Here is a 24,337-nt window from a genome sequence, read left to right on the forward strand (position 1 = left end):
ATTCTACGTACTTTTTCGGTTTGTTTCCGTTTCCCTCAACCTAAACTCCAGAATTGTTTCGAAAACGAGCACAAGACTTTCGGAGCAACTCATTGCTCGATGAACCAACCCTAACCCTTGCAGTTCTCTGCCTGGAACTCGCTGCGTCATCCCACTTTAGCTTGGAGCTCTAGCTTTCATAGCTTCCTCCTTCCCACAACCGACCAACCTAGGTGAGCGCCATCGAGACTTCGACGACCATGGCAGAAGCGGAATATTGGACGTTTCCGACAAACCCGGAAGAATTCGATCAGGATGAGCGGATTTCCTACTCCAAGCTCGACAACAAGTATATCGCGGTGCAGGACGACGGCACCGAGTACGAGTTCGACGAAGGGTTGAGGCGCTGGATCCCCATCGTCGACGAAGCCCTGATCGAGGAACAACAGAAAGGGTACATAATGCCCAATTCTGCCGCTCAAGACGACCGCCAGGAATTGGCACAGGGGAAAAAGAGGAAGCTGGACTCGAACGATCGCGAGGTAAGCTGCGCGCGCATGCACACCTGAAGCGACTTGCCGTCCCGCACGCCGTCATGCCCTCCTCCTTCTTTTCCTCCTCATCTACCACCACCTCCTCTTCCTCCTACCACACAGCCCAGCACATAAGGCCAGCCGAGAGACAAGGACCGTCCCGAATGCTCGCGCGCGAGATCCGGGAGAGACTGACCAGCCGCTTGATGTTACCTTGTTGCTTGCGCGCCAGCAGGACAGCAACTACAGCAACAATAATAACAAGGCCCGCCCTTTCAAGGCGGCAAGGAGGCAAGGGAACCGCGGGCCGCCGCAGCCCAAGCAGAACACGGCCGTCTACGTGACGGGCCTCCCGCTCGATGCCACCGTCGAGGAAGTGGCCGAGCTCTTCTCGCGCAAGTGCGGCGTCATCGCCGAGGAGATCGACAGCGGCCGGCCGCGCATCAAGATGTACACGGACGAGAACGGCAACTTCAAGGGCGACGCCCTCATCGTCTTCTTCAAGCCCCAGTCGGTCGACATGGCCATCATGCTGCTGGACGATACCGACTTCCGCTTCCCCGTCCCGGGCGCCCCGTCCAACGGGCCCAAGATGCGCGTCCAGGCCGCCGACTCGAGCTACAAGAAGACCAAGTACGACGGCGAGAACGCCGCCGGATCAGGAGAACCCGGCACCGGCGCGGGTCCTTCAGATCAAAACAGCAACAACAACAGCAGCAGCAGCAGCAGCAACAATAATAATAATAACAATGCCAACAACAATAGTAGCAGCAACCAGCAGCGCAGCAGCCAGGACAAGGCCAAGATCATCAAGAAGACGCAGAAGCTCTCGGCCAAGCTGGCCGACTGGAGCGACGACGACGACCCGTCGGCGCTGCGGGAGGCCGTCAACCCAAAGTACCAGCGCGTCGTCATCCTCCGCAACATGTTCACCCTCGACGAGCTGCGCGAGGACCCCGCCGCCCTCCTGGACATCAAGGAGGACATACGCGAGGAGTGCGCCAAGCTCGGCCCCGTCACCAACGTGGTCCTCTACGACGAGGAGGAAGACGGGATCGTGAGCGTCAAGTTCCGCACCCGCGAGGCGGCCGAGGCCTGCCTGCGCCTCATGCACGGCCGCGCCTTCGCCGGCCGCATCGTCGAGGCCTACCTCGCCACGGGGCGGGAGAGGTTCCGGAAATCAAAGGGGGATAAAGGCGGGGGGAAAGGAAGTGGCGGCGACGCGAGCGACGAGGAATGATTAACCGGTAGGAACCTGATTGTGCGGCGCCCAAGTCTGACTTGGCATGGGTGCTCTGCGGTATAGTGTACGAACTTTCCCTTTTCATCTCGCTTGAACTTCCAGAGGTTTTGATATCTAAGGCCGGAAAAGGTAGCAGCACGAAAACTATTGGCTCTCGCGTCCAGGTATGTATAATAGATAGTTGCCCATTCTTTGCTTTGCCTCTGCCCTCGTGCCACATTAGGGCGCCGCAGAGTCAATCACAATTAGCTTCACACTTGGGCCACGAGGTAGAAACGCAATGCCCATTTCATTCCATGTCTACCCTTCTAGCTAAAGTGTTGAACTCTTCCGTTCCCGACCAGGCCATCCACCACATATCGTCACGCCAGTGTTCCACCCCGAGGGGATAGGTAGTATGGGGCATCCATATTGTACATCGAGCCTAGAAATTGAGGCGATGGGGTATCTTCGTCATGTTGAGGTCGGTCCAGCAGTATTCCTCTAGTGGTGGAACAGCCGGATGTTCTGCTCAACAAACGTGATACCGAGCTTTTCGGCCGTCTCGAAGACGGGCAAGTCGTTCTGGCTGCCACCGGGGGCGGCGATGTACTTGACGCCAGAACGGGCAGCGCGGTAAACGTTGTCGGTGAAGGGGAACTGTGGTCCCACGTCAGCTTCGAACCAGTAATGGGAGGGTGGCACACCGGAAAAGGGCGGTAACTTACGAAAGCATCGCTCGACACGACAACGTCAGTCAGCTTGGACAGCCACTCGCTCTTCTCCTCCTCGGTGAAGGCAGGCGGGACCTCCTCGAAGGCGGCCTCAAAGAGCTCGCGCTCCGGCCCCGACTTAGGGAGCTGGCCGCTGACGAGCAAATCAATGGCATTGCTCTTGTCTGGGCGCTTGGTGCCCTTCTTCCACTTGATGCCGAGGACGCGTGGGTGGAAGCGCAGCCACCAGTTATCGGCCTTGTCGCCAGCCAGCCTGGTGCAGTGAATGCGCGACTGCTGGCCGGCGCCGAGGCCGACGACTTGGCCCCTGGCAGCGTAGCAGACCGAGTTGCTTTGCGTATACTTGACGGCAACCGTGGCGATGGTCAGGTCGCGCAGAGCGCTCTCGGGGAGGGGCCCGGAGTTCTTGGGAGTGATGATGGTCTTGAACGACTCGGGGGAGATTTCGACGTCGTTGCGGCCCTGGGTCAGGTTGATACCGTAGACGGTCCTGGTCTCGGTCTTGCTGGGCTCGTACTCCGGGTCCATCTGGAGGACAAGGTACCTGCCGCCCTTCTTCTTCTTGAGGATCTCCAGAGCAGCGGGCTCGTACCCGGGGGCGATAACACCGTCGGAGACCTCCTTGGAGATGATGCTGGCGGTGGGAACGTCGACAACGTCGCTCAGAGCGATCATGTCACCAAAGCTGCTCATGCGGTCGGCGCCGCGAGCGCGAGCATATGCCTGAGCGAGGCCAGAAGTCTCAATGCCGGGAATATCATCGACCATGTAGACTTTGCGCTCGTCGGCGGTCAAAGGCAGGCCAATGGCGGCACCAGCGGGAGACACGTGCTTGAAGCTGGCAGCGGCGGGCTTGCCGAGAGCCTTCTTGAGTTCCTTGACCAGGGGCCAGCTGTTGAGGGCGTCCAGTAGGTTGATGTAGCCCGGAGAGCCACAGAGGACCTTGAAGGGAAGCTCGCCCTCCTTGACGTAGGCCGAGGCGGGCTTCTGATGGGGATTGGCACCGTAGCGGAGGGGAATATACTGCTTGCCATCGGCGGCGTACTGCTTACGGAAGAAGTCGGAAATGGCAGCGTCATAGTCGGCAGTGTGTTCAAAGGCCTTGAGGGCGTACAGCTTCCGGCTCTCCTCCTTGATCTCACCGGTCTCGAGCTCCTTGAGGAACTCGGCGTAGTCCTTGGGGTCGCTCAGAATGGTGACGCGAGCGTGGTTCTTGGCAGCCGCGCGGATGAGAGTGACACCGCCGATATCGATCTCCTCTACAGCCTCGGGCACCGTGACATTGATCTTGGCGACCGTGTCCTTGAAAGGGTACAGGTTGCAGATGACGTAGTCAACCTTGTCGATGTTCTGCTCGGCCAGGTCCTTCTCGTCCGAGGCGAGGTTACGAGCAAGGATGCCGGCGTGGACGGCAGGGTGGAGGGTCTTGACGCGGCCAGCAAGCATCTCGGGAGCCTTGGTGATGGCAGAAATGTCCCTATATGAAGGTCATTTGTTAGCCAACTGTTTCCTTTGAAGGTGCCGAGGCGAAATGCGTACTCAACCGGGAAACCCGACTCCCTAATCATCCTGGCGGTGCCGCCCGAAGCCAGAATGCGGACATTGTGCTGGACGAGGCCCTTGGCCAGGTCCAGGAGCCCGGTCTTGTCATAGACCGAAACAATTGCGATTCGCTGATGGTCGGCCATTGTGAGAGATGGTTTGGTGTTGCGAGAACGCTAACTTCAGTTCGAGCACGTCAGTGGTTCTCTTCAATCAACTGCAGCCCCGCGATCGGTTGCTGGGGGGGTGGTTTCTTTTTCCTTTTGTTTTTGGCGACTTACAAGGTGTACCCAAGTCCCGGCCGGTTAATCGTAAACTCGGCTGCCAATTCGAGTGCTCAAAACCCTGCAATTGCCGTGCCTCGAACAGAAGGGAGAAGATTAATGGTTGGCTGGTGCCGCCGAGAAAGAGAAGGCTCTAAGGCTCGTGGCGGGGAGAGATCAGCCCAATAATGCACCTTCAGCGTTTGCCCAACACACCACCAAAAGGCAAGAGCGAGGGGCTGAAATTTGTCTTTGTTTCTTTCGTCACTTGTGTCGGATGGAGGGGTAGCTTGGCCGGGATCGGGGGTGGGAGGCTGCTTCTGCCCCGCGAGCCCCGCACCCCAGGCTTTTTTAGCTACTAATTGCCGCACTAGCGCCATGCAGTTGCTCGCTTGGGTGGAACGTATAAAAGAGTTTTCCCCCTAAAATTGCGTGAATTGCTTTCCCCGTCCTCCTTTGTAACAAACCTTGTTTTTCATTCTCACGTGTACAACGTCTCGTCTTGTAGTTCGTTGACCTGGCCCAAATGGGCATATCGTAGGGGATCGAGCTGGTATCGTTATCGGATGGACCCTGGAACTGAGGGGCAGCCAGCCGCCCCCAGCTGGCGGGGGAGGTGCACGGTTCAATATGGTTTATAAGGTAGGCTGCTGGGGCAACAATTGTCCTTCGGGACATTTGGTCAATGTGAGTATTTCCAAGCGGTTTAGCGTTACGCTCTGTAAAACAAGAGACTAACCACCTCGCAGTTGAAACGATACAGAGAAGATTAGCATGGCCCCTGCACTAAGGATGACACGCTACTCAAAGAGACGCTACCAATTTTTTTTTCACTTTTTTGTACCTAACGTAATATTAGTTATACAGCCAAGCAAGATGCCGTGAGAAGTATTAAGGGCCTCCGACCGGACCTTTTGTGGGGAGGTCAAGGGTTCGAACACTTGCAGGTCCTTATTTTTTTTCCTAGTCATTTTCATATTTGAAAGCCTTGCCGGTTGAGTCAGGATTCCTTCTCTATTTAGCCAAGAGCAAGCCAAATCGTAGCTACAATACATCAAAACACTCCATCATACTACTCGTTTCCGATTACCTTAAAACGAGAGGGAAAATAATAATAAAAAATAAATAAAACAAGACAGCAACCCAACGCCAAATATCCATCACGAGGTAGATAACCTATACAGTTAGCTTGTCTATGCCCGAATAATGAATCCCAACAAACCCCCCGGAATCAGTCCTGCCACAAGCGCCCCAGGAGGCCCTCCTCGCTGCCGAGGACGCCCCTCTTCTCCTCGTCGACGGCGATGCGGAGGACGAGCTCGCCAAAGAGGCCGTTGGCCCAGCCGAACCAGGCGCGCGTCCACTGGCGCTCGTCCCAGGCGTTGACCGTCTCGTGAACGACGCCGGTGCCGGCGGTCGAGTTGAGCACGGCGAAGAGCTGCTCGGCCACGGCCGCGTCGCGCTCCTGCGCCGTCTCGAACCCGGCCAGGTCCTCGAACGCCGTCAGCCCGGCCACGATGGCCGCCATCGGCCAGCCCTTGCCCGGTCCGAGGTGCGGGCCCCCGACGGCCGAGAGGGCGGGGCCCTTGGCGAAGTAGGGGTTGGCCGTGCTGAGGACGAACCGGCGCGTGTTCTGATACACCTTGGCGTAGTCGTGCTTCTTCTCCTCCTCCTCCTCCTCCTCCTCCTCCTCCTCCTCCTCCTCCTCGGCCTCCGTCTTCTTGCCGGCGGCGGCGGCGGCGGCATCACCGTCCTTATTATCATCACCTTCTTCGCTCCGGGCCGCGTGCTTGGCTGACCGGACCATGCGGCTGCCCGGCGCGGCCGCCGGGCGGGTGTAGTTCCACAGCGGCATGGCCAGGAGGGAGGGGACGTTGGCGTCGTCCATCAGGTTGACGCCCCCGTAGCCGTCGACCTCGTAGGCAAAGATGTCGCCAAAGTCGCGGTGGTGGACCACGGCATCGAGCGCGATGCCCCGGCGGATCCCGCCCGCGAGCTTGCGCATCTCGGTGGTCAGGTTGGCCGCCTTGGCGTGGAGCCCGCCGTCGGCCAGCCCCTGCATGATCTCGGACGCCTGCTCCAGGTAGGCGGCCCACATCATGTTGCTGGGCGTCAGCAGCTGGAAGATGCAGGCGTCGTCGCTCGGCCGGAACGCCGACCGCACCATCCCGTTCTCCCGCACCGGGTTGCCCAGCCCGTCGTTGGTCAGCGTCTCGGACCCCCGGTTCGTCCAGCCCGTGAAGGTCCACGCCGACGGGAGCACCCGCCCGTCCTCGTCGTAGGTGCCCCGCCGCATGGCGGCCGACGCGTCCACGGCCGCCTCGACCGCGTCGACCCACGAGTACTTGGCGAAGAAGGCGAGGTCGCCGGTCCGGCGGTAGTAGGCGGTGCTGATCTGCAGAAAGGACGCCAGGCTGTCGAGCTCCCACTTGCAGTCGAAGACGAGCTCCGGGTCGTACGCCGGGAACGGGTGGTTCTGGTGGTAGGCCGCGTTGTTGGTCGGCTTGATGCCGCTCTCGGCCGGCGGCTGGAACGAGTGGCAGTAGGGCGAGATGATGATGTAGCGCGCGTGCGCGTTGATGAGCCCTCGCCAGAGGCTGGCCAGCGAGTCCCGGTCGTCGGAAGCCTCCAACAAGGGCAGGTACGAGTACACTTGGCTGGCCGAGTCGCGCAGCCACATGGCGTCGATGTCGCCCGTGATGACGTAGGTGAGCTCCTCGTCCGTCTCGACCGTCTCGCCCGTCTCCTCGTCCTTGCGGGTCGCGTAGCCCCGCCACTTGACCATGGTGTCGAGCGTGTTCGGGTAGCTGTTCTCGAACAGCCGGAAGAGGTCCGGGTCGCGGATCACCTTCCTCATGCGCTCGATCAGGGCTTCCAGCGCCGGCAGCCGGAACTTCCTGCACTCGGGCGGCGGCCGGACGTAGGGAAACTTGCGCCGGCCCTCGGACAGCGGCCCGGGCTTCTGTCGCTGCAGCGTCTCAAAGTCGACGCACTCGACCGAAGGTTCGGCAGTAGCGGCGGCGGTTGCCGTGGTCGCGGTCCCCGTCTTCTTGGCCTCGTCGGTCTCCTTAGCTTGTCCGGTCTCTTTGGCCTTTCCTGTTTCCTTGGCATTCTCGGTCTCCTCGGGCGCCTTGGTCTGCTCGGCCGCCGTGCTGGTTGTACTCTCGCCCGGCCGGGGCTCGGACTCGGCCTTCTCGCTACCCTCGCCGGCATCCCCTCCCGTAGAGGTCAACGGCGGAGACGCGGCATCCTTAGGCTTCTCTACCTCCTGAGCAGGATGGTCGTGTTCCGGTGTCGCGTGGTCTTGAGGGTCATGGGGTGGCCTGGCGACATCGGGCGCTGCGTCCGGGTATTGTGGGTCCTTGTGCAGATCAAAGGCGTCGTGGGGGACAACGGTAGACAAGGGCGTCTGGTATGTGAACCAGAGCACCAGTGTGATGAAAAGGAGGGCGAGGGTTATGAACCGCCCCCGCCGGGAGCCGGTCAGGAACGGAAGAGCCATCTTCCGCCGAGTGTCGTGGGACCGTTGGTCCACCACCGTGCCGGGGTTGTTGTTTGTTGTTAGTATTGATGTTTCCGTTGCAGTTCTTTCTTGCCTCGGAGCCGCTTGGACTGGGGCCCCCCGAAAAAAAAAAAGACCCCAAAAATAGCCTGAGAGGAGCCAATTGGTTTCAGCACAGAGGGCGGGCTCAAACCCCCGGCGATACGCTGGTGTACTGTGTACTCCTGTATGCCCACTTGATGAAGCGGGACGGGGATGGTCTGGAAAAAAAAAAAAGATGAAAATGCAAAAACATGCGCCGCGAGAACGGAGGTTTTGTGTCGTGACCAGCTGAGACCTGAAGGGGCCTCGACCGGAATCCAGATGCCGGATCGTGGTATTCTTGGCGGTGCCAGTGCGACAAGGGACTAGCTTCTGACTCATCGGCCAATGAATGCATGGAGGCGTGCCGGGGGGGGGGGATTGACAGCTCTGCAAATCCCGTTCCGTTCGTTGCCTGCTTGGTGGCTGGAGCCTGGAAGGTTATCAGTCCAGTAAAATTGGCGAAAGCTTGATGCTGGAAGACAGTTCAATCGGGGTACATAGTACGGAGACCGATACTGACAGTTCAATGCGATCTCCATCTGAAACCTTCCAGCCAGCCAAGGATATGTTGTCTCAAAACAGGACATCTAACCCTGTTAGAAATCTTGCGAAGACGGGTCCTCGCTGCTGCTTGACATAAGGTTATCCTCCCCCTCCTCCCCCTCCCCCTCCTCCCCCTCCTGTTCTTCTTCTTCCCCTTGCTCTCCGAGGTGCTGCTTGTCTGGAGGCACCCAGGGCTCCACGTCCTCGCAACCCTTCGGCACGCGGCACAGGTCCCTGACGTCGCACGTCTTCCACAGCACTTCCCGCACCTCCTTGAACACCTGCTCCGGCGCGTCCATGGCCCAAATGACATCCAAGTGCTCGTACTCGGGAATGACCTTGCTGTGGACGACCCTGACGTGCGGCTCCCGGCCGCGCTCGAACCGCCTAAGCAGTTTTTCGCCGTCCACCAGCGCGTCGTTGCCGCAGACCCACAGCGCAAAGGGCGGCGCCTGGTGATTGTACCACGCCGTCGACCCCCTCGGCTTCCTCTTGCTGTACGCCCCGGCCGCCTGCTCCGACCTCCTCACCCCTTCGTCCCCCTCCATGTCCCGGACCGCCCGCGCCAGCACCGACGACGACGACAGCGTCCCCCTCCCCTGCTGCTCCTGCTCCTGCTCCCGCTCCCGGGCGTCCTCCCTCTCCTCGGCCCTCCACTCCTCCTTGGTCGCGAGGATGCACTTGTGCCTGGCGAAGCACTCCCTCCCTAGCCACCAGCGCATCGACTCGGAGCTGACGTAGACGGGCGCGAACTGGAACATGCGGTCCCGCAGCCCGCGGTCCCACCGGGCGTCGGTCCAGTTGAAGAGGAAGGAAAACACCTTGTACCCGAGCCAGCCGTACACGCAGGGGTGCAGCGCCCGGTGCATGGTCATCATGAGCGGGATGAAGGCGTGGATGCCGAACATGAGGCGGAACATGGCCGGCGAGATGACGCGCATGAACTTGAAGTACATCTTGCCGATGAGCGGCCCCGCGTAGGCGGCGGGCGCCAGGGCGCAGAAGACGGTGAGCTTCTCGCCCAGGTCCGGGCGCTGCTCCTTGGCCAGGGCCACCAGCGCCTGCGTGGTGCCCTGCGAGTGCGCAATGAGCCCGAGTCGCGCGAAGCCGGTCTCGACCAGTACGCGTGACGCCAGCGCCGGCAGGTCGAAGACGCCCATTTGCCGTATATTCCAGCACCACATGCGCGGGTCCGAGTAGTCGAGCAGGGCGTGTCTAGGCGAGAAGCCGCAGCGGTTGTTGCCCAGCCAGACGTCGTAGCCCGACTTGCAGAGGAAGAAAGCCAGCGACGCGTCGTCGTTGACGCAATACGCGCCGGAGCTCTGGAGCAAGCCGTGCATGAGGAGGACGGGGAACTTGGGCTTCTGGTTGTTGCCCTGGCTCTCGTCCCGTGCGCTGTTGCTGCCGTTGATGGCGTTGTGGCTGGGATCTCTTTGGTCGAGGCGCTCGAGGGTCTCTGGGCCGCCAGCAGCGCGGTCACTCCCGGACAGAGGTCGGTATTCCCTCGGATCATAGACGTGCCAGAGCTCAATGATAAAACCGTCTTCAGTCTGAACTTGGAAGCTTTCCATGTCCAGACCAACGCGGCGGGCATAGTATGCCGGATCACACACAATCGGGTCGGGCCCTCCTTCGCTGGGTGTGAAGCCATCATCGCCGGAGCGGATACCCTCTCTCCATTCTCGTTCTCTCTCAAGCCTCCTTTTCCTCTCGTTGACCTCCTCGGCGTAGAACGGACGGGCGCGGTCGGGGTCCCGCAGTGTTGCACGCAGCCAGAGCCGCCGCAGCGACGGGCCGATGCTGGTGAAGAGCGCACCGAGGACGATGACACTGAGAAAGGCAAGGCTGAGAAAGAACGACGATATCTGAAACACGCGACACTGGAGGTTTCGGAGTAGAGAAGGAGGGCCGTAGAGTGGTAACGGCGGGAATAGAGGGTTCGTGTGCGTCGGGGGCATAGCCCGCCGAAGACTCCCGTCCGGCGATTTTGCTCCCCGTTCTTTTGCCTTTTCCGCGGCAACATCAACCGCCCTCTTCATTGGTGGCGCAGGTCCCTCTGCACTGATGCCATAGTCTTCCCCGCCTGCCGATGCTACTGTTCCAGGTTCGTGATGTTGCAGCTCTTCCCGCAGCACATTCAGCTTGTGTGCCTCTTCCAACGGCACCGGAGCCAAGCGGTTGCCGTCCGCCGTGACAAGTACTGGGTCTCGGGGCGTCACAAAGCGTGCTTCGGCGGCGACTCCGTCCCCGACGGCGGTTTCGGACGGATGCTGAAGGGAGAGCTTCTCGGCCTGGCTTGCAAACTCGGCGACAGCCCGGTCCCAAGAAGAGCCATCGCCATCTTGACTGGACGGGGAACGGATTGGCTCCTTCTCACGCGGATTGGCCTCTGGCACTGTCATGGTGGCAATGGAATGTCTAGGTCCTGACTGCGAGGTCTAAAGACAGACACAGACGAGATGAAGATTTCACGGGTCGTACGATGCCAATGGAGAGCCGTACAAGCTTTCCGGAGCATTTTCAACGTGAGCCTTGCTCAATTCGAAGGAATTGAAAAAAAAAGGGGGGGGAGGGAAAAGAGGGAAAGAGATAAAATGAAAAAGCATTAATCGAGATGTTGAAGGTTCACGTTGTCAGGAACCAATGTACTGCCACTCAGTCGCGACGTCATCTGGCTTGAGTTGAAATTATCATATTAGTTATTGATCGCATGCGACTACCACAAATGCGTGCCTACATCATAGTAGTAGTGATGCAACACGCCCTGCTGACAAAGGGGAGAATGCGGGAAGTTTAAGCTCCTAGATCTGGGGAGATTGACAGGGTTCGCATTGGTTCCTGGCATTGGGGCATGTGAAGATCTCTTGAATAGTTATCTCCGGCACTGCTCTCGATTAACTCGGGTTAGGGTTAGCCACACTATTCCTGCACCCTGCTGCATTCCCCGGGCCGGGCGAGCTGAGCGGGCCCTCAATGTGCCGAGGCGAAACCCCAGAGCCGAAGCTACCTGCACCAAAGGGTCTGGGGTGCTTCGCAAGAGATGCGCCGAACGATTATCCGTAATCGGGTTTGAAGATGGGAACCTGAACCCGAGTTCGATTCAGGAGAGCATAGCGGAATTCTCTAATCTCCCTTTTTTTTCACGCCGCATCCCAGGTGGACGACCATTTTGTTCTAGGCTGGAGCAGCTCGGCACCGACTCCGATTGCCCAATTGCTCTCTCTCCAGATCAGAACAGTCGTCGGGTGACTCCGACCACACATTCCCCCAGGGGAGCGAAGCGGCACGCCGCCCGGCCATCCGCCATACTCTGTCCCCCTGCGCCCGGCCTTCACGATGGCAGCTTCCGATGCAACTGGTAGCGTCCGCCGGAGACGGGTACGGCGGCGTCGCCATGACAAGGCCGCAGTCTCGGCGCGTTTGGTTCTCGACGACCACATCAAGACCGACGTTGGCGTCGTGTCCGAGGATCTGTTCGCAGAGCTGTTCCCCCATCTCCAAGACTGTGTGTTTGCCACTCCTTGTCTCTTTTCCAATTGCCAACCATTCTACTGCATCGGTGCTAATTGTGTGCGCACGATGTAGCCCAAGATGAAGGCGATCGGTTCTCGAGCCTTCCGACCCCCTTGCACATTGCCATCGCCCCATGGACGGCCTCTCATTCTCCCGAATCCACGAACTGGGCGATAGTCCCCGTCACCCCGTCGACCGCCCTCGCCCCCTCTACCATACAATTCTCTCCCTCGTCTTTGGCGCTGCAGTCCTTCGCCCTGAATCTGAAGCAGGTCGCCCCGTCGCAGTTGAACACCCGGAGCAGGAGCGGGATCGAGATTTTGGTGCTGGATGTCGCTGCCATCGAGCTAGACACCGTCTTTGTGAACCTCGAGGGAGAGTCGGCCAAGCGACTTGAGAACGGGGAGGGCACCTTCTTCCGGGACCATCCCACTACCGCGGACCGCGGGAAGGCCCCGGTTCCCTTTACCCCCGAGGCGCGCTTGACGGCCGCCCTGCGAACCGCTCTCCGCTCCCTGAAGGTCGTCCACACCGGAGACCTGTTCCCGCTCCCTCTGCCGCCGCACCCTGTCACTCATGTCCCTCCAAACCCTGGCAGGATCGCCCTCTGCGAGCCCGTCGCACAGGGAATCCTGGGTCCCAACACCAAGATCATCGTGTCGCGGGGCCGCATCCACTCCAAGCACAGCCGTTCGTCGGCCCCGATGCCGCAGAGCCGGGGTCTGAACGGCACCACAGAGGACGACGAGGACACGGCGAACGACCAGTTTTACTCGGCCGCCGAGGAGGGCATCCGGACTGACACCGCGACCGAAGAAACAGATGCCACCGCAACCGATACGGAATTCGAAGAGCCAGGACTGGAAGAGGAGGAGGAGGAGGATGCCCTTTCGGACGATTCGATGGACGAAATGATATCTCTCCAGGCGCCCACGCTGTCGTCCACCATAACAAGCGGGATAGGCACACCCTCCACCATAGGGCGCGGGCGGAGGATGAACGGGATGAGCGGCGCCGCGTCCGTTTTCTCCAACTTCACCGCAACAACCGCAAGGCCGGACCGGCCGCGTGGCCGCTTGTTCAAAGCCCAAGGGCTCGTGCAGCCCATTCCGCCCGACCTTCTGCACCCCAAGCCCGCCGCTGTCGACGATGAAGAGGCACGCATCTACGTCGACACCAAGGACCTGACCCGCATCGGCTGCTTCTCGGGGGACTGGGTGCGGGTAGAGGCATCCCGAGAGCCGCCAAGTACCGGCTTCGGCGCGTTCGGCCTCGGCAGCTTCGTCGAGCAAGACCCCGACGAGGTGAACTGGCGGTCTGCGAGGGTCTATGGGCTGCCGGAGGGTTACTCCAACCGCCCAATGGCCCGCGTGGCGAGCTCCAAGCACGACGGCCGGAGAATGTCCTTTTTCGAGTCCCAGGTCCAGGGAACCTCGAGCCCCACCGTATACCTCTCGCCCGTCATGCTCGCGAACCTCGAGAATCCTCCGTACCTGCGTCTCGCGCCCATCAAGCGAGCCATGCAGGCAAAGGGGCCCCAGCCCAAGTCATCCGTCCCCACTCAACCGCCTCTTGCTCGAGAGGTGATCTTGCAGCACGTTCGGACGCCGATCCCCGTGGAGAGGGACGTGCAGACTGCCGTCATGGCCGGCCTGAAGTATTATTTCGAGAGCAGATTGCGCGTGGTGAAGACGGGAGATCTTATCGCGGTGCCCATTGACACTCAGCTAGGGCGAGCATTGCAGGAATCCACCGCGGCAGGCGACGATCCGGCCGTCGACGACGTGCTGGGCCTGATCGCTAGTGGAAGGCCGGACCGGGGCATAAAGTACGACGAAGTCGCCTGGTTCAAAGTTGGCCACGTCCAGCCGGTGAAGCAGGAGTCGGCGGAAGAGAACGAGGAAGAGGATGACCCCTGGGGCTCGGTCGCCTGCGTCGACATCTCCGTGGCGCACCTGGAGCAGACCGGCTCCGTGACGAGCCGTGTCCCCGGCACGACCTCAAATACGTGGCCATACTACCTCGGGATCAAGAAGCTCCCAAGACGACACCATGGTCCTTCGAGCCCGCTGTTGGCGGAGCCAGAACGGCAGTACGTCTCGCCGTTAAGACGCAAGGTCAGGGAGCTCGTGGCTGCGGCGACGAGCAAGCCGGCCATCCATCTCAAGATGCCGCCCGTGGCCATCCTGCTCGTTTCCACGCAGCGGAGCATCGGCAAGGCCTTCACGGCATCGCAGGCCTGCGCCGACATTGGCCTGCACACCTTCACCATCGACGCGTACGACATCGTCAACGACTCGGGCGCGGGCGGGAGCGACGTCAAGACGGCCGGCTTCCTGACCTCGCGCGCGGAGCGCGCCATGAGTTGCGGGCCGGACTGCTGCGCCCTGCTGATCCGTCACATCGAGGCTCTGACCGCCGACCGGATGGTCTCGTCCATCAAGGAGATCTTGGCGGATGCCCGAGTCCTGATCGCCACCACAACCGAGGTCGAGAAGGTGCCCGACGGCCTAAGGGCCCTGTTCACGCACGAGTTGGAGATGAGTGCGCCGGACGAGGCGGAGCGCGAGGGCATCCTGCGCACCATCGTGGACGACCGCGGCGTGAGTCTCGATCCCGAAGTCGACCTTGGCGGCATCGCGCTCAAGACCGCGGCGCTCGTGGCGGGCGACCTCGTCGATGTCGTCGACAGGGCCCTGGTGGCCCGGCAGTCTCGCCTGGAGCAGCTCTCGGCAAAGGCGACGAGCGATGGCCAGCCCGTGACGGTACGAGACGTGCAGGTTGCCGGCGGCCCTGCCGCTTCGGGCCTCACGAAGCAGGACTTTGAGGTCGCCGTCGAGGCGGCCAGGAAGAACTTTGCCGACGCCATCGGCGCGCCCAAGATCCCCAATGTCACCTGGGACGACGTCGGAGGGTTGAACAACGTCAAGGAGGCCGTCGCCGAGACCATCCAGCTGCCGCTCGAGAGGCCAGAGCTGTTCGCTAAGGGCATGAAGAAGCGGTCAGGCATCTTGTTCTACGGCCCCCCCGGTACGGGCAAGACGCTCCTTGCCAAGGCTATCGCGACCGAGTACAGCCTCAACTTCTTCAGCGTCAAGGGCCCCGAGCTTCTCAATATGTACATTGGCGAGTCCGAGGCCAACGTGAGGCGGGTCTTCCAGCGGGCGCGGGACGCGAGGCCGTGCGTCGTCTTCTTCGACGAGCTGGACTCGGTCGCGCCGAAGCGCGGAAACCAGGGCGACAGCGGCGGCGTCATGGACCGCATCGTCTCGCAGCTGTTGGCCGAGCTCGACGGCATGTCCGGGGGTGGAGAAGACGCGGGCGGCGGTGTCTTCGTCATCGGCGCGACCAACAGACCGGACCTGCTCGACCCGGCCCTGCTCCGGCCCGGACGCTTCGACAAGATGCTCTACCTGGGCGTGTCGGACACGCACGAGAAGCAGCTCACCATCATGGAGGCCTTGACGAGGAAGTACGTATATATATATATCCCCTCGCATATAGACAACACCCTCCCCCTTCTTCCCCCTTTTTTCCTCCCCGCTTCTGACTCGTCTACCTTTCCTACTAATAATGTGTACGGATCAACTAACACCAACAACCTCCCTTCCTTCTCCACCGTTAGGTTCACCCTCCATCCCTCCCTCTCCCTCCGCTCCATCGCGGAACGCCTGCCATTCACATACACGGGCGCCGACTTCTACGCCCTCTGCTCCGACGCCATGCTCAAGGCCGTCACCCGCCAGGCCAGCCTGGTCGACGCCAAGGTCCGGGCCATCAACGCGGACCCGCCGGCGCACGGGCTGCGCGCGCCAATCTCGACGGCCTACTTCTTCGACCACTTCGCCAAGCCCGAGGACCTGGCCGTCATGGTCACCGAGCAGGACTTCCTCGACGCCCACCGCGAGCTGGTGCCGAGCGTGAGCGCGGGTGAGCTGGCGCACTACGAGCGGGTCAGGGCGACGTTCGAGGGGGCCAACAAGGACAAGGAAAAAGAGAAGGAAAAGGGAAAAGAAAAGGGTAACGGAAAGGAGGTAGGTGGTGCCCCGAACGGCGCCGGCGTGCCGGCCGCGGCGAGGCTGGGGCTGGGGTTGGGGTTGGCCGGGCGGAGGACGGCGTCGGGCGCCTCGGCGAGGAGCGCCGGCGGAAAAGGCAAGGGCAGGGCAGGTGCTGGCGGGAAGGGCAAAGGCAAAGCGGTTGCCTTGGGGAGTGAGGACGAGTTCGATGATGACGATGAAGAGAGAGGGGAGATAGAAGAGGATGGGGAGGAGGAGGAAGAAGAAGAAGGGGAGGAGAGTAGTCAGGGCGGTAGTGGTGGATATGGGGTGAGGGATAAGGGGAAGGGGAAGGAAGTGGCTCCTCCGATCGCCGAGGCATCTCCATTTTTTCGGGATGGGACGGGGAGCGGCGACGAGGGGTTGTATGATTAGGACGGGTTGGGTTGAGGGAGTAATGTATACATAACATAAAGAAAGCATGCACGGGTTAGTAACCGGCATGTACAGGGTTGCTGAAGAGTAAAGTATGACTGCAAGCATGAGAGAATGTTGTCCAAGGCCCCCAACAACCAGCAGCAATTCTTGAAGGATCTTGTTACGCCAGCATGCTTGCAAGGGTGCACTAGTTAAAAACCACCCGTACCATAACCCAGAGAAACAGGACTTGGGCAAAATGCTGCCGAGGTTGATACCATATCAAACAACAACAAGGTCGCCCCCGTCTTTGACGATGGGACAACGCGTCTTCCACCCCGGCTCTAATTACTGCCCCTTCCCTTTCGCCTCCCCGCCGCCGGTCTTTCCCTCTTCCTTCTTCTTTCCTTCTTCCTCGTCACCATCCTCTTCCACGTCATCTTCCTTCCCTTTCTCCTCCTCCCCCTCTTCCCGAATCGCCTCGGCCTTCTCGACGGCCGCGATCTCGGCCGCGCTCGCCCGCTCCACAGGTGCCCCGTGCAGCTCCGTCACCGGCGGCTCCACGTCTCGCGGCTTCCAGCTGGTCGACGTCGGCGACTGCGTCGGGGCCGGGCCGCCGGCCGGCGCCTTCCAGCCCGAGGAGGTGGGCGACTGAAGGCCGGCGGTTGTCCCCTGGGAAGCCGAAGAGGTGGTGGTGGTGGCGGTGGCGTCGCTGGCCTTTGTGCTGGCGGTCGCGCTTGTGGAGGAGGGGGATGTGGAAGCAGTGCTGGCGCTATTGTTGTTGTTGCTGCTGCTGTTGTTGTTGTTGTTGTTGTCGTTGTTGTTGCCCTTGCCGTGGACCTTATCGCGGAGGGACTGCAGGTGGACTTGCTTCGCCTTGGCGGCTGCTTCCTCGGCTATGCTGCGGACGGGAAGGGTGACATTGGCGGCGGCTGTCGAGGCGGCGGAGGCGGCCTTCTCTGTAGCGGTTGTCTTGGACGCTGATGCTGATGCTGGTGCCGGTGCCGGTGCCGGTGCCGGGGGCGCGGGCGATGCCGTCGTCGCGGATGGTGCCTTCGGCGCGCCTGCTGGGGGCTGCTTGGGCGCCTGGTGGATGGAGGGTTGAGTGTATTCGTCGTAGTAGAAAGTGACATGGTCCTTGAGCTCGCCGTACTCGTTCCACTCTTCAATTTCTACGATGTCCTGGGAAACCGCGGCGGATTAGTACGCGGCCGGGAGCAAGGGGCTCAGACGCGGTGAACCTACACCCAAGACCATGCCCATCTGCACCAGCCCCGGGAGCTTGCGCTGGCGCCCGCTCGCATCCTTGCCGGCACGGCGGCCCCATAGCATGCGGGCCTTCTCGTCGGTGGCAATATCAATGGCCTTGAACGGTATGCGGTTGGCGCGCAGGATGGTTTCGAGGCGCGACGTCGCCGTGACGATGTGAGAGGAGCCCGCCGTCAACGATGTGTAGATGTACAGGGCGGGGTCGGTCGAGTACGACTTGGTTTCGCTGCTTTCCGACGCCATGGTGTTGCCGGCGCTGTCTGCAGGACGCCTTTTTGTTTGATCTCTTCTTTTTCTCGGCTGTGTTGGATCGCCTTGTCTCCAAAGCTCGAGATCGGGCGCGAAGGCCAGTTCCTAAAAGCCGTGAAGGAGGGGCACCGCCAGCCACTTTTGCGGGGTAGCTGAGGGAGGGGCACTCGCACACCTACCAAGACACTAGCAAAGGTTGGGAAGAAAGCGATGTTTTTTGGGTGGGAAAAAGAAAAGAAAAGAAAATAAGGAAAGGAAAAACAATGTAGAGAGAAAGACTTCGAGTAAATAGAGCCTATTGAGAGTGTACCAGTAGTTGTAGGAGCGACTACAATGGCTGGCTGCCCTGCGAAAGGAGACAAAAAACGTGGTCGTCTGTCTTAGAGCTCCTGCAGCCACGAGACATGAAACAGGTCGGTTCAGTGCCCATCATCCATTGCATCTCCCGATGATGCAACGCAATCCACACAGCCGATCTGGAGTTGGCGCCGGATGTCGTCGACGAAGCAGGCCTCCCGCTCTCCATAAAAAGCACACATTCCAGTCAATCGTGCTTTGTTGTTGTCCCAGATGAATCGACCGAGAGGATCATGGCTAACAAAGCTCGCCCAACAATGCTCTCTAAGGCTTCTTTCAGATCCGATCAAGGACGGTCACGCTTGTGACAAACGGACTCGGCTCAACATAGATCGGACTAACAGGCGCAGTCGGTGGGTGGCGGGGTTTCCTCATCATTGCTCGGAGATTCTCTTGTTGAAACGAGACCGTGGCCCGTCACCACGTTGGCGATGAGGCTGAGAACAAGTCCTTGTTAGATGGTAGTACCCCTTTCAAAGGGCAAAGGCTCGACAGAAGGCATCACAAAGCGTTGGTGTCTCGAGTTCATCCCATTGAGGCTCCCCCCGCCGGAATCAGCAACACTCCGGAGATGGAGGTAGTAGTATATAGAGGCAATCGTAAAGCACGTTGATACATGAGACTGCAGTTCGAGGGCAAGCCGAGTCGATATCACACCAGTTCATCCCGCTCCCTGTTCCTGTGTGCACATACCACTTGACCATTAGGGAAAAAAAAATGTGTCTAATCGGTCTTTTACTCCCCTTCGAGCGGGAGAAGGAGACGCGAAGGCATAAGAGCAGAAGCTCGAGTCACGGACGCTCTAGTCACGGACGCTCTGAGCGCCCGCACCGAGAACGAACCCATCGACGAGAGAAGGAGAGGGCGAGGGATTCGGCCGTGTTGGCTGAAGAGGCCCTGGCGCGGCTATGCCTCTCGCTGGAGCACAGTCTCGTCGAGGAGCGGCAGAGATGGCAAGAGCAAACCCGGCTGGACATGTCAGAAAGGTGCCGCCTAGGACTCGAACGAGAGCGGACGCCGTTCGAAGAGGCGCCGCCGTACAGCCCCCCCAACACGGCACCCGAAGCAAAACCCGAGCCGCCGCATCCGAGCGGCCAGGCCGACAGTTCCCATTCCCGTGGCAAAGACTCGGCTGGCACGACATACTGCTGCCGCCACTGCGTCTGCACCCGCTGCGGTTCCGCCATCATCGAGTGCCCGGCGGTTCCCGAGCTCGACGCCACCCGGATCGGAACCTTCACGGACAGCGGTGCCGATTCGCGGAAACGACAGTTCCGGTCGAGTGGTGGCCCACACAAACCTTGACGGCGGCCCGATGGGAGTGATGGGAGTGGCAAGGACAGTGGCGGAAATGCGGCCGGTTATTGCCGGGAACCAAGGAGAGCCCTTGTTGGTGTGTTCGTCCCATGTTGGCAAACTAGACGGATCAATCCATCTTGTCTATCAGAGTACTTCATAGTCCGTAGCACAGTTATTCCGTACACCGCACGTGAAACATTAGAATCGGCTGCCCAATTTAAAGAGTCGAAATTTCGCGGGGTCTTGGCATGGTGACCCCGGATATTGATGAATCTGCAATTTACTATGTATGGTCAAGTGGAAAGGGGGTCTCTTGTCAAACGCGGATTGCCCATGTTAAAATGCTGCCGACCGAAATAACGTTTTTGCCAAGCCATGCGTACGGGGGGTCCAGATTCCCCTTCAGCAGGGTCTGGAGCGCAATGCGCAGGGCTCGCTGTGGTTACATGGGTAGTGTAACTATCGCAGTACTCTGTGTCATGCAGCATGTTGTACTTCTTCAAAGTAGAGTTGCGATCGCAAATATATCGCAAAGTCAGCCCCGGGGCATGCGACTGTTCCCCTCTTGAGCTTCCGATAAGCCATCTATTTTTGCTCGCACGGTATGACAGTGGCATGCCCCCTCGCTCGACTAGCGCGGCACGGCGTATCGAATGATGTCCCATTTGCTCGTTTTGGGCGTTGGCGCGGGCATTTGTCGGCCAGACCCGTCTTAGAGACACACTCTTCGGCAATGCCTCCAAAACACACGCGCAGATAACTATGTGGCAAGCAAGAAAAGAAAAAAGAGTTTTGCAGACTCCAGCGTGCACTACCTTGCTGCGCAAGTGGACACCGGCATCATCAGCCCGAGTGGATTGATGAGTTGTTTCCTGGTGCCGCATTGGGCGCTGACAGCCCAGAGCGTAGTGTACAGTACTTTGCAGATCGGACACAAGCATGAGGGGGGGGTTCTGGGGCCCACCGCACTCAAATTTCAAGTGGTCGATGCTCCCTTGTCCGCTGACCGTCCCTTGCAGGCGGAACGTGCCCGACCAGTCACCGGCACCCGCTCGTCAAAATAAGGGTCTCCACCCCTTCATCGCTGCAAGGTACCGGTTTTCGCCCGGTCGATTGCGTGTCAATCCCTGGGCATCCCTGGGCGTCCCTGGGTGCTCCATCCCCCACTGGTCCGCTCCTCAAGTTGGCGCAACATGGCTCGCTGTCGTGCCAGGGTGGGAAGGTGCCCCCAAGGCGCAAAGATTCTGGGCGCTCCCACAGCTCCCCTAATAAAAAAGCATTGCATTTCCCGTCCCATTCGATCTGCGCTCCCTCCTTCCCCCCCTTTCTTTCTTCACCCACACAGCGCGTCCAGCAGCCATCCGCTCCTTTCTCAACCTTCCCGGCGTCACAGCCTTCCACTCTTTTGAATCAGTTCAACAACTGCAAACGCCACCTTCAATCGGTCGGTCGTTTTTAAGTTTACCAGACCTATTACAACCTTTTGGCTGCGGTCGCGCCTTCTTTTACATTACCGACCTCGTTTCGTTAAACCTGTCGATTGCGGAGCGGTCTTGGCCGAAGCGCATCACATCGCCGTCATAAATCAGACAAAATGCAGTTCAAGAGCATCTTCGCCGTCCTCGCCACTGGCCTGTCCCTGGTCGCCGCCCAGGAGAGCGACAGCACCGTCACCTCTACCCAGACGCTGACCAGGACGGTCACCATCACCGAGTGCAACCCGACGGTCACCAACTGCCCCGGCCGCACCTCCACCTCCACGTCGACCACCACGTCGACCACCACCACCACCAGCAGCAGCAGCTGGGCGTCGTTCCCTCTGTCCAACTCGACGAGCACCGTCGGTCCCACCGCCAGCTCCTCCTTCATCTTCACCACCTCGACCGCCCTCGTCGTCCCGCCCTCGAGCTCGGGTGTCGAGGTCCCTCCGTCCGAGACGACGTCCAGCTCGCCCTCGATCCCCACCGCCGCCGCCGCGGGCCTCTATGTCCAGCCCGCCATGCTTCTCGGTGTCCTGGGCGCCGCCGGTGTTGCTCTCCTGGCCTAAACGAACGTAGCCACTCTGTTCTCAAGATGCGCGCTTCGAGAGGGACGGGTGGGAGGCTCAAGACTCATCTGGCGTTGACGATTTTATACCCATGAATACAAGCTTTATTTTTGAAACTCTTTGCTTCTCTGCCACCTTACTTGATTCTCCGGGGATGAGACGTTTGGGGCTTTTTGATTGGAAGTAACACCTTGAAAGGTGTGGAAAAAGGGTGGGGGAACGGGATTCAATATTACGAGGCAACTCGCCAACCATTTCCTTTGATTTTTGATCATCTTCGAGCGGGATACCGGCCGGCATGTTGGACAATAGACTATGACATGCCTTTGTTGGCATGGCTTGGGCATCATGGCGCCTGAGTTTCTGACCCGAGTTCTTTGTAGTGCTGCAGCTCGCACACAAGTGCTTGGTAACGAATTGAAGGATGAAAGAAACATTCCGCCGGTCTCTCCTTTGGTTATCTTTTCTGGTTGTTCCTGGCACGGTCAATGAAGGGTTCGACATTGCATTGCGCCGTTGTTGCACAGATTGATCTGCCTCAGTAGTGTCGATCTGGAGATGTACAGGTAAACGGTCGATCCAGAGGAATCAAGGCCAGTACTGATACTAGTCGATCTCATGCACTTGTAGATGTGTTGTTGTGTAAGCACGTAAGCATTCTCGCTTGATCGCATTCCTCAATAACCTGTAATTTTTCAGCTGCAATATGTATAAGTCGATGGTGCTAAAGTCGACCGACTTCTCAACCGCCCCCAAATAAGTTTCCCCTGAGAAGCATTGTTTTCCTTAAGAGATCCCAGATGGCAAGCGAGTGTAAGGTGTTACACCTTCGAACCGTAGTGTCGAGTGAACAGGTGAACCTATCACACCGACTCGGGTGAACGAAGAGCCAGCTCCTATTTCTTCACAGCTATATGCCGCTTATAGAGGGAGAAGTAACTAGAGACATGAATCGTTTCGACGGCAGGGATGATGCGAGACGGCAACCTGGGAGTCCGGTACGTGGAGAGTGGTAAGAGCAAGTGCCGGTCTAGTCTGGGTTAGAGTGATGTTGTTGGGAGTTGAAAGCTGCCCCTTGCCCCTTTGTGATAAACTCACTGGTAACGATCCCTATCCTACTTACACCACAGGCCATCCCCCCAGTCAAAGGAGTAGCATCGTTGTTGTACTCCTGGGCCTTGTTGGTTGATGGTGTAGGCGGTCAGGAACCTGTTCTTTATATCCCCTGAGATCCAAGGTTTAAAATATCACTTTGTTCACCCTCCGGATGACCACGTCCACCCTTCCAGGTCACCCTTCAAGTAGATTCCTAGATTTCCCGTCGTTAGCCCTCGTGCCTTGGAAACTTGCCCCTTTCAAAGGGCCGCATTATATCGTGACCTTGACGAGAGCACGCTCCACTCATGCCGGTCCGAACTTCTTTCTCAGACAACCTTTGAATACCTGGTCACTTGGTGCAAGACGAACTGCCACGTCCCAAGCCACGTCTATAGGAGACAATGGCGGTTGCGACGAGGTGAACATCGATGCTGTTCCAGCTGGCAACATCACGGCTGTCCCGGACAGCATTGGGAACATATGCCAAAGGAGGCGCCATGTATTTGCACATATATATAGGGGTATCATCGACCGAGTATCTGCCGTTCACGATACCTGAACATCCTCAACTCAGCCGTTCACATCATCTACCAGTTCAAGAGCATCAAAACTATAATTCGAAGGACACTCTTCACCCATCACTCCCCAGACACTCTCACAGTCTCCAAAGCCACATTACTCCTCCACCGATCGAAACTCGATCCTTGACATCAGTAGGTCCTTCACCCCCCTTCAAGAGACCATTGGAGCCTCGCTGATCATCAATTACTAGGACATAATGCCTTTCGTGTGCCAGCACTTTTCGGACTACACCTGCACCAACACGGTGGAGGTCAAGGACACGCTCTGTAGCCAGTGCGAGCAGGGCAAGTGTGGTCAGTCTGGCATCTCGTGCTCCAAGAACAGGGCCTTGTACCGCTCCGAGACCACCACGGACACGAGCACAGACACAAGCACAACCACGACCACGACCACGACCACGGGTAATTGAGGAGACTGGGCTTTTCCTGTCTTGATTTTGGGAAAGGGGGAAGCGGTTACAAGGATACAAGGCATAGAATGAAAATGAGGGTGCAGGCACCAGGGTTTTTTTCACATCTTGATTTTGGGAAAAGGAGAAGCGGTTACCAGAAGGACACGGGTATAGAATGGAAATGAGACACTAGGGGGTGGGATAGAGGACATTTTTAAAAGCGCAGGCGCAGGATTATAGTTTAGTCATAAGAACAACTCGCGTTGCTTTCCTCAACTTAAGACATATTCCGTCATGGCGGTTAGAAATGTTGGTGCCGTACAAACACCGTCTTTTCGTAATCGTCGCGTCCAAGACGGTTTGTGTCCATTCGAGCTGAGTGTTCTATTGACACTGGGAGAGAGCCGAGGAAGGTGGTCCATCAGATAAAAGGTTCCTGGAAGCCCCTCTCCGAAAGAAAGTACATCCGATACTCACGCCCAGCTAGTACTTCGCATATAAAAACTGACGCATCTGGTTGCTGGTTCGGATGCTGATCATATCTTTTCCGCTATAACCAATCTGTATCAGAACTCGCTACCACGGAGCAATCAGATGTTAGGAGACTCATAAGCAATTGTTTGACCCCCGTACTTATCTTATCTAGCATACCTGCCTTCCTGAACTCGCATTGCCGTTTATACAAAGCAGCTAAACCTGTTCCTCGAACGAGTTGACA

The 24,337-nt window shown here is 58.9% G+C and overlaps 9 protein-coding genes across 9 annotated transcripts; 5 read left to right on the plus strand and 4 right to left on the minus strand.

Moving 5' to 3' along the window:
- Position 1: 1 nt before the first annotated feature.
- Positions 2-1,935, plus strand: MYCTH_2294700 (uncharacterized protein). Its single transcript, XM_003658607.1, has 2 exons — positions 2-521; positions 748-1,935. Exons 1-2 carry the CDS (start codon positions 240-242, stop codon positions 1,750-1,752), a joined length of 1,287 nt encoding a protein of 428 aa, XP_003658655.1. The 5' UTR covers positions 2-239; the 3' UTR covers positions 1,753-1,935.
- A 91-nt stretch (positions 1,936-2,026) lies between these two features.
- MYCTH_2141429 (uncharacterized protein) lies at positions 2,027-4,499 on the minus strand. The gene is made up of 4 exons (XM_003658608.1): positions 4,292-4,499; positions 4,008-4,190; positions 2,463-3,945; positions 2,027-2,394 (listed from the first exon to the last, which is right to left on the minus strand). Exons 2-4 carry the CDS (start codon positions 4,154-4,156, stop codon positions 2,239-2,241), a joined length of 1,788 nt encoding a protein of 595 aa, XP_003658656.1. The 5' UTR covers positions 4,157-4,190; positions 4,292-4,499; the 3' UTR covers positions 2,027-2,238.
- Positions 4,500-5,416: 917 nt separating this feature from the next.
- Positions 5,417-8,095, minus strand: MYCTH_2294705 (uncharacterized protein). Its single transcript, XM_003658609.1, has one exon. It carries the CDS (start codon positions 7,773-7,775, stop codon positions 5,505-5,507), a length of 2,271 nt encoding a protein of 756 aa, XP_003658657.1. The 5' UTR covers positions 7,776-8,095; the 3' UTR covers positions 5,417-5,504.
- Positions 8,096-8,578: 483 nt separating this feature from the next.
- Positions 8,579-10,762, minus strand: MYCTH_2037035 (uncharacterized protein; the record flags this gene model as incomplete). The annotated part of the gene is made up of 1 exon (XM_003658610.1): positions 8,579-10,762. A coding segment is annotated over one exon (2,184 nt), but the record flags the coding sequence as incomplete, so codon positions are not given.
- A 647-nt stretch (positions 10,763-11,409) lies between these two features.
- Positions 11,410-16,466, plus strand: MYCTH_2294706 (uncharacterized protein). Its single transcript, XM_003658611.1, has 3 exons — positions 11,410-11,907; positions 11,988-15,387; positions 15,541-16,466. Exons 1-3 carry the CDS (start codon positions 11,739-11,741, stop codon positions 16,343-16,345), a joined length of 4,374 nt encoding a protein of 1,457 aa, XP_003658659.1. The 5' UTR covers positions 11,410-11,738; the 3' UTR covers positions 16,346-16,466.
- Positions 16,467-16,510: 44 nt separating this feature from the next.
- On the minus strand, positions 16,511-18,183 carry MYCTH_2294707 (uncharacterized protein). Its single transcript, XM_003658612.1, has 2 exons — positions 17,573-18,183; positions 16,511-17,509 (listed from the first exon to the last, which is right to left on the minus strand). Exons 1-2 carry the CDS (start codon positions 17,837-17,839, stop codon positions 16,676-16,678), a joined length of 1,101 nt encoding a protein of 366 aa, XP_003658660.1. The 5' UTR covers positions 17,840-18,183; the 3' UTR covers positions 16,511-16,675.
- A 736-nt stretch (positions 18,184-18,919) lies between these two features.
- Positions 18,920-19,507, plus strand: MYCTH_2053230 (uncharacterized protein; the record flags this gene model as incomplete). Its single annotated transcript, XM_003658613.1, has 1 exon — positions 18,920-19,507. One exon carries the CDS (start codon positions 18,920-18,922, stop codon positions 19,505-19,507), a length of 588 nt encoding a protein of 195 aa, XP_003658661.1.
- Positions 19,508-20,818: 1,311 nt separating this feature from the next.
- On the plus strand, positions 20,819-21,995 carry MYCTH_2313370 (uncharacterized protein). The gene has a single exon (XM_003658614.1). It carries the CDS (start codon positions 21,096-21,098, stop codon positions 21,546-21,548), a length of 453 nt encoding a protein of 150 aa, XP_003658662.1. The 5' UTR covers positions 20,819-21,095; the 3' UTR covers positions 21,549-21,995.
- Positions 21,996-23,269: 1,274 nt separating this feature from the next.
- Positions 23,270-23,835, plus strand: MYCTH_2294711 (uncharacterized protein). Its single transcript, XM_003658615.1, has one exon. The coding sequence runs from the start codon at positions 23,425-23,427 to the stop codon at positions 23,635-23,637; it is 213 nt and encodes a 70-aa protein (XP_003658663.1). The 5' UTR covers positions 23,270-23,424; the 3' UTR covers positions 23,638-23,835.
- Positions 23,836-24,337: the final 502 nt, after the last annotated feature.

The sequence above is a fragment of the Thermothelomyces thermophilus genome, chromosome 1 (genome assembly GCF_000226095.1).
Source record: "Thermothelomyces thermophilus ATCC 42464 chromosome 1, complete sequence".
Lineage (NCBI taxonomy): Eukaryota > Fungi > Ascomycota > Sordariomycetes > Sordariales > Chaetomiaceae > Thermothelomyces > Thermothelomyces thermophilus.